The 8,110-nt window shown below is 34.7% G+C and overlaps 1 protein-coding gene and 1 long non-coding RNA gene across 3 annotated transcripts; one reads left to right on the top strand and one right to left on the bottom strand.

The window, feature by feature from the left end:
* The first annotated feature begins 1,017 nt into the window (after positions 1–1,017).
* Positions 1,018–2,688, top strand: LOC136969733 (immunoglobulin A1 protease autotransporter-like). Its single transcript, XM_067264015.1, has 3 exons — positions 1,018–1,404; positions 1,484–1,558; positions 1,711–2,688. The coding sequence occupies exons 1-3, from the start codon at positions 1,269–1,271 to the stop codon at positions 2,490–2,492; spliced, it is 993 nt and encodes a 330-aa protein (XP_067120116.1). The 5' UTR covers positions 1,018–1,268; the 3' UTR covers positions 2,493–2,688.
* A 2,529-nt stretch (positions 2,689–5,217) lies between these two features.
* LOC136970033 (uncharacterized) lies at positions 5,218–6,270 on the bottom strand. 2 transcript variants are annotated; one of them, XR_010879930.1, is made up of 4 exons: positions 5,934–6,270; positions 5,748–5,856; positions 5,595–5,709; positions 5,218–5,420 (listed from the first exon to the last, which is right to left on the bottom strand). It is a non-coding gene; the product is annotated as an uncharacterized lncRNA (long non-coding RNA). The 2 variants fall into 2 exon arrangements; XR_010879931.1 differs by having other exon boundaries at positions 5,218–5,417.
* Positions 6,271–8,110: the final 1,840 nt, after the last annotated feature.

Genomic DNA, 8,110 nt, shown 5'->3' with positions numbered 1-8,110 from the left:
ATTTTGTCCAGAAATTCCAAAGAATTTTTCCGTATTATATAATTGCCGGTTTTGTTCCGGATAATACAATATAAATTCCATTGTATTCGCAACGGATTTATTAATTATTTTTTAAATTAACGAGTTACTCGATATTTATATAGTCTAAAATCAATTACATAAAAAATAATTTAAAAAAATGGTAGAATATAGATAATATAGTTACGTATTTTTACGGTGTTTTTAAATTATTATAAGCGAATAAGACAATAAATACGAGATTAGTTGACGATATTTCTCGTAGATGGCGCCACCGACTAATGGTCGTAACGTATTTTAATATGAAATTCTGTTTTTTTATTTTCCCGAAAGACCGTTAAATTACAGAAATTACTCGATATAATCGTAACGAATATTTGTTTTATTTTATTTTATTTTTTAAAATATAAATAAATAATAAAATTATTGGGAAATGTAACGTAATTCATTGGAACTATATGTATTTAATTGGAATTTACATCAGTAATCTGTGAACAACGACCATTAAAAATGGCCGTAGTTCGGAGGTTACTTTGCAATTTTGTTTTAAAAAATGTCCGCTGTTTACAGGTGTCCGTTATCGGGAAGTGGCAGCAATTGGAGGTTCGATTTATTTCGCTATTATAAGTAAAAAATATATTAATCACTATATTTGTGTTTCCTTTTTAATTTGCATAATTTGAAAGCTCGTCTCGTTGAATTATTTATCTAATTAATTAAAAGGTGTTAATTATTATTATTTAATTTACTCTCAAATTCATTATTGCGATATGGAAACAAGTACAGTCTAACCCGCGACAACGGCCACCTCCGAACGGTGGCCGTCGTTCGCAGGTTTCTTTTATTCGCTTTAAAATCAATAGAAATTAGTCTAAAAGACGAACGAGGGATGTTGGGAAGGGATTAAATTAATGTGCCCATTGTCGAATAGTAAAAGAATTCCTCACAAAAAATTTCCAGCAATTCACGTTATTTATAACAAAAGTAAAGATGCTTTTCTTTACTTTAGAAAAGATGATAAATTAAAGATGCCGGAGACAATTCGTGTCCAGAAACTCTCGGGTGATCCCCGGTATGATAATAACAGTTGCCATTTTGAAAAAATTACAATAATAAAGATAACAACAGTGATAAAGTTATACCTTTCTTTAACAAATGATGCGACACCGCAATCGGGATCTCTGGGAAATTTTCTTTTTTTTCGGGGGGGTTGAAGATACCTTCCGAGAATTTCTCAGCCGAAACAAAACATGCAGCAGTTTAGTATAGAGAGGAGGAGGAGGAATGCCAATGACCTACACATTCGGGGAAATTCCTTTCTTCTATTCGGAGTTCAAGGCCAAAGAGGCAGATGTCGCCACCGCTCATACCTGGTCGATCGGACAGGTAAGTTGATGATTAAACAGTCAACCGCTTTACACAGTCGAGATGGCTGCTTTACAACTTCTCCTCTCTGCCTTATTAGTGTGTCAGGTGTATACCGCTCCTACAATCGCCCCGACTGTCACCCCGGGTGACAAACAGCACTCGAGTACCATCGGTGAGTTATACTTTTCGATATTCAATTAGCATAATTATTAAAATTTCATCTATTTTTTTTTTTTTTTAATTTGACGATTTAACCAGGTCGAAGTTTAGTGTGACGTATATATATATATATATTATTAATCGGTTAAGATTTCGTATTTTTAGATGTGGAAACGTCGAGTAGAATCGGAGACAGTATCAAAAATTCCGATGAATCTCTATCGAATCCGGAGGAGAAAACATACCAAACCGAGAGCAAATTATCGCCTAACACAGAATCTTCATTGAAGACGACAATCACCGTTGAAGAAGGTGCAAAAACTAATTCCGAAAAGTCCACGGTACCCGTAAAAGAGCCCACTACAACCTCCAAACTAGTCGAGAGTGCCACAGAGAAGTTAAACGACGATAAAGTCGTATTAGAAACGGAGAGCTTAAAATCCATAAATCGCGAAGAAACGGAAAAAAACGAGAAATCGGTTACGGATAATAAAGAGTATTCGATAACCGGCGAAAACTCCACCCCCGATCCAATTAGAAAAGACGTAACGGAAGACGAACAAAGAGAAGACGAGGGAAATATTTCCCCACATCCCGTGGTATCCGATTTTATGCCCGATACTCAAACCGACGATATCATCGGTGGTCCCGTGCCAGAATCGGAAATCGTCACAGCAGATATAATAGGTACCGGCGTTTTCCCCGTATATATTCCCGAAACGTTACCCGACGAGCCCATAGAACCTCAAGAAACTTCTATGGAAGAAGAAGAAGAGGAAGAAGAAATGGATCCGAATCCGCCTTCCATCATCCCCGACGATGCGTTACTCGATATTAACGACGATCCACTGCCCATTGCCGACGACATCGTCGAAGAAGTTCCAGAGAATCCTCCAGAGAAGATGGGCGGCGAAGAGGAAGATTCCGGTCCAATTAATATTATTTAATTAAATATTAAAATCTCTCGAGTATAAGTCTACGTGTCAATTCCGATTTAAAGTATATCCCTTGTTTTTTCTATTTGTTGAATTCAAAACAATTATAATAAATAAATAAAAAAGAAATGATTAGTTTAAAGAAACGACATTTGTATAAAATTTTATTCTGCCGAATAATAAACGAATTCAATTTATTAAGAAAGAATACGAGTCTCCTATCTCCATTGCCTTCTCCCCTTTTTCCATAGATGAGACGTGTCTCAACTCTCTATTTTATCACGTGATAGTGGCATTAATTAAAATCTTAATAAAACAATGGCACGAAAACCTTTACTACGCTACTTTACTATTCGTTTAAAAGAATTATTTGTAAATATTTGTCGAGTTACGAGACGTTAAAGCATTCGAAATACCTTTACTCGCCTTCCCCTCCCCCTCTATCTGGAAATTTTATTTTCAGAAATAAGTCAAAAATAATTTAAAAATCGATAAAAAATACTTCAGCAGAGGGGGGAAAACGAAAATTCTGGTTTACATAATTTAATTTGCTTCATTTTTATAGAAGATTGAAAAATAAAATAGAAAGATAAGATCGTTTTCGCGCGGATTCTGGGGAATTATGACCCTATTTAATAGAATTATCTTGGCATAAAAGTAAGATTTGCTATTAAATCCGTAGTAACAGTGGCCAATTTTTTTTGGGGGGGATCGTATTATTTTTTATCGAATAAAAAGCACGCAAACCGCTGCCACCTCTAAACGGCGGACTTACTTTCGGGAAGGCATTGTGTTTTCTAACAAAAAACGTGTCCGTTGTTTGGAGGTTCGTCTGCACTAAACTCGATTAAAAACATTTTTAATAGGACCAAAATATATCAAGTTTAATTATATAATTAACTTCGACTTTTAGGGTAAGATCATTTGCATACATATTACAGTAAAACATTTATTAATTTACTAAAAATAGAAGCGTAATAATATACACGTATAAGCAATTTATAAGTATTAATCTTTACACTTTAACCTTATACGTAATATTTTATTTTATCGATATAAACGTTTATATAGGTAGACAAGTTCAAACACACGAGTGTATATTGAATGTGTGACGAGCAAAAATGTATTATCCCGGTGTTGAATAAATGTTGACAGGGGTTGGCGGTGAAATACGTACGGTACATTAGAAGCCAGATTGAATAGATATTAAAAAATCGATCGAAGAAATATGGCTTCTTCAACAGTTAGCAATTTACAATGGAGAAAGGTATCTTCCCCCGACAAAACAGAAAGGGGGCTCCGATTTAACGATATCGGTGGGCAAATTAAGCCACCCTCTACATTAGTAAATGCCTAAATACGGGCCTAAATGTAGAATTAATTAAATTTAATTGATTTATAAAATTTTTCTCGGTTATTTCGCAGACAGCTTTCAACAACTTGTTAATTATTTATTATAGGTTATATTATTTATTTCCTCACGTCTTTGGGGAAATTAATGTAAAACAGGATCATCATATTTTCAACGACCGCATCTTCGTAATATATTTTTTTTCCTGTCTTTCTTTAACTACGAATTTACCTAAATTTATTATCTATTTATAGGTATGACTATTATATATATATATATATAAACCAAAATATAATATTTTTATTAAGAGAATTTTTATAGTTTACCCCCTTTTTTTCCATCGTCCGTTAATATTTAGAGATCGATAGGATTGTTCTCTGAGGTGTTGTCGCGTACGTCGTACGACAAAATAATTATTACCATGTATATTAAGTGCAAAATTTTGTAAGGTATGATTAATATTTTAATTCTAGCGAGAGTTAAAATATTGATTAAGCATCGCTTATTTTAAATTTTAAAGTTATTCTTTGTTAAGTCAGCGCTCGGAGAAATTGGTGTCCATGCCCCCTCCCCCTTTCTAACGCTTTTTCTCTCCATTTTTCACGCAAATTTTTAAAATATTATTAATTTTTTGGTATAAATGAAGGTAAAAGCGGCTTAATTAAATAAAATTTCGATTAATTAAGCTATTTCTTTTTTTTATGTATTTACACGATGATTGACGTTATGGAGTCGAGATAATGCCATTTAGTGGAAGATTTTCATATTTTATTGGAAATAGTAGTTAAATTCCTTATTTTCGTCTATTTTATTTTAAGTTTAAGCAGATTTTTCGGAGGAGAATGGCGGGGGGTGCCACGGCGATTTATCGTCTGGTAGCTTATCGTGAAGAGAATTTGTCGGAAATAATGTTTCGGCATTTATCTGGACCATCTTTAAAATCTAACAAACGTTATTTATAGATAGCGGATAAGTGAAATTATACCTTTAAATAGATTTACTCGAGCCAATGACTTCTACACGGTTGAAGGAAGATGACTTCTTTAACCATTGCAATTCGACTTTAGTTAACGAGTGAAAGGTAATTTAATATTCGTGACATGGCGTACTGATGGCAAAAATTATTTAATAACCGGATTTAGTTTTGGTTCGATTGTCACTCTATGAGGCCCCCCGGATCACAACCTTGAACGTAATTCATTAACGTTGTAAGATCCATTAAATCTTACGAGATAGAACTGGTCGCTCGTATATGGGTTTATGCCTCTTCTATCTAGCGCCACCTGGTTTCTCGAAAAGTTACTATTATTGCAGGCCGATTTACGTCGTACGAAGCCGTTACGTTTCGTGAAATTCGAAATAAATTTATAATAAAGAAACAATTCGTTATTTACGTTTTATATTTTAATGTACCGATTAAAATATCTCTTTTACATTGTTTTAATGAAGAAATTATACAGAATTATTGAAATTGTCTTCGGGATTCTTCCGTCAATAGGCACTATTCGATATACAGGGGTACTGATAACGGTCTTAAATACGTCTTCCGTATAATCGTTGTCCTTAGCGATGCTCTTCCAATGATCCTGCTAATAATTAAACATCTGTTTGATACTGATTTATATTCATTTTAATAAAATCTTATTCGTAAACTAGGGAAAGCGTAAGATATCAACAAAACGATCTCAAGAATTGGATAAGGTTAAATATATAGGGCCTATATTTAATTTAAAAAATGTGTTAAAATTATATTTGTTACTTACCTCTATCCACGCCATCCCCAACCTCTTCCGTATCCTCCCCAACCTCTACCGTATCCTCCCCAACCTCTACCGTATCCACCCCAACCTCTTCCTCCCCATCCTCTTCGGTATCCTCCTCCCCAACCTCTTCCGTATCTCCTCCATCCTCCGTACTCCCCCATCCTCTTCCGTATCCTCCCCAGCCTCCGTATTGCGCCTCTACGGCTACTAGTACTATAAGAACCACCAAGAAGACTGCAAAGATTCTTTTGTCCATGTTAAACTAGAGGAAAAAACGAATGACAATGTTATCGTGCGATATAACTATAGAAAGACAATACAAACTGCTGGATAACTTACAGTATTATTGGAACAGTTCGAATGTTCGGCTGTGGGATGTGTTATATCGAGGCTTGAATCGTTCGCATCTTTATATTTATTCGCAAAGACCTTGAAAAAAACCCGTCTAAAGCGTGAGGTCACAACTACAATTCTTAGTTCGTTGACTGAATATAATAACTCCGATTCCCTGGCCACAGAATCTTCTCGAGAAGAGGGGACATTCCCTTTCGGTTCTTTGCAGGAAATGTATAATTATGTCGTTGGATTCGCGACTCTATGTTTTAATCACTTTCTCAGAGATAAAGATTTTAATGATATCTCATTTAAACAAAATTGGTACAGTCTTAATACGATTGAAATGTCGAAATGATGTTTTGTTTAACGATTAAAATAAGAATATTTAAATAAAAATATTAAATAAACAAAACCACTGTATAGGCCTACTGGTAATTAGTCGCGGGTTCGTGCACCACCGACGAGCTGACCATGTGAATTTTTTCAAATTATCTTCACCTATGTACGAGGACAATTTTCCATCGAACGTCCTTGCGGAGGGATCGCTCCTCGATGGCCCACGCATTGCGTTGCCTTATTCCATCAAAAAGCCCAGGCCGGGCCTACCGAATGTTCGGGGGATCCGAATTTTTCGACGTCGAGCCCCTCACAACCCGGCCGCACCATTGTGGGCCCTCTCGATACCCACAGAGCAGAAACAGTTGAAAATGGTGTCTTATAGGTGGGGTCATTGCACGAGAGGATTCTACTACTTCAGTTTGTTGTATAATATTACATTTTTATTTTTACCAATTCGAAAGCATTTCTTAATTCAAAGAAGGAGGAAAAACACCATCAAAAACTGAAGGTAGATTTAATTAAGATATTCATTAGTAGATGTTTCTAATTGAAATTATGAGAGAGATAGTGATTATTAAAACGGTGGTAAACTGTCTTCGAGTATTTTATCATTTTTCTACACGAAAGAAAAAAAAAATAAATGATTTTTGTTTGTATAAGAGCTTCGTTAAACGACTAAATTAGAAACAGAGTAATAAACTCAATTATTATATTTATTTAGAGTTAACTAAAGCAGTATTATAGAGTCTACGTCGATATTTTCTAAGGTACATAAAATTATTTATCACTTTTTACAATTAAAATAGTATTAGTTTCTTATAAAACTTCAATCTTTTGAGAAAATTTATGTAAATTTTCGAATTTCAAAAGTATTTAAGGCCTATCTCTCTGCGGGGGATCCGAGATCGAATCGGATCGAATAGTGAGAAGTCCATCCAGCAGCGGATTAAGATTATTTTGAGGCCCATGGATGCAGATACGTGTTCGGCCCGTTGGTCAGGCGCGAACCCACCTGTTTTCGGTGGGTCCGTCTACTCGGCCACCGGTGGCAATAATAACGTTTAAGTGTTGCTATAGAATTATTTATAAATTACAATTTACAATTGCAACGGTAAAATTGCTCTGTATTTTTTCGATTTCGGATCCCCTAGATCCGTGTCTGAAGGCCTAGCGAATAATCCCACCGTGGGCCCGACAGAAACCACGATGGGTACGAATAAAAGATCCTCTTAATGACCACGGAGCGGAAAGAGTTAATTATTCTTATTTATCTTTAATAATAGTACCGTAATAAAGACAATTACTATTTATGACTATATTTGTTATGTAAGAGTTAAGGAATGTGACACGATTTTCAAATAAAACTAGAGTTGTAAAACATTTGCATCTAATTACCATAATTATTTTCTTCGATTTCAACACGATTGAACAATATGGCAAGGTGAAACAGAGTTGTTTTTTCCCCTAATCTATAATTTTCTAGGGTATTTCGGTGGTAAAATCCCAGATTTTATAATCCATGTATCCTGTTGCCCATGTTATGCAATGCTCCGAGTTCAAAACTTTCTCTAGGACATAGAAAACTCTAGAGGTCGTCTAGATTATTATATAATGTTACACTAAAATAGCTGATTTATCACCAATTCTCTGCATGTGTTAAACGAAGGCAACCATTTTCTACAGAATTCTATTATTAGTAATCATTATGACTCTCTTTCCTTTCAATTGCTTCATCTTCTGCTTAAAAGATGTAATGTTTACTTTAAAATTGTGCGAATATAAAGAAACTTTAAGGACAATAGTAAGTTTTTTTTGACAGTTTTATTCACTATTTAAATTAA

Source organism: Centruroides vittatus, unplaced genomic scaffold (assembly GCF_030686945.1).
Source record: "Centruroides vittatus isolate TY-2023 unplaced genomic scaffold, ASM3068694v2 contig_1042, whole genome shotgun sequence".
In the NCBI taxonomy this organism is placed as follows: domain Eukaryota; kingdom Metazoa; phylum Arthropoda; class Arachnida; order Scorpiones; family Buthidae; genus Centruroides; species Centruroides vittatus.
Note: the sequence above shows the minus strand (reverse complement) of the source record. Positions and strands in the feature narration are given on the sequence as shown.

What these genes read in the sequence shown, in the direction of transcription:
- LOC136969733 (XM_067264015.1), top strand. Translation starts at nt 1,269, where the DNA reads ATGCAGCAGTTTAGTATAGAGAGGAGGAGGAGGAATGCCAATGACCTA. An exon ending in ATACCTGGTCGATCGGACAG is followed by an intron (nt 1,405 to 1,483) that starts GTAAGTTGATGA and finishes CTGCCTTATTAG; the next exon opens with TGTGTCAGGTGTATACCGCT. An exon ending in ACAGCACTCGAGTACCATCG is followed by an intron (nt 1,559 to 1,710) that starts GTGAGTTATACT and finishes TCGTATTTTTAG; the next exon opens with ATGTGGAAACGTCGAGTAGA.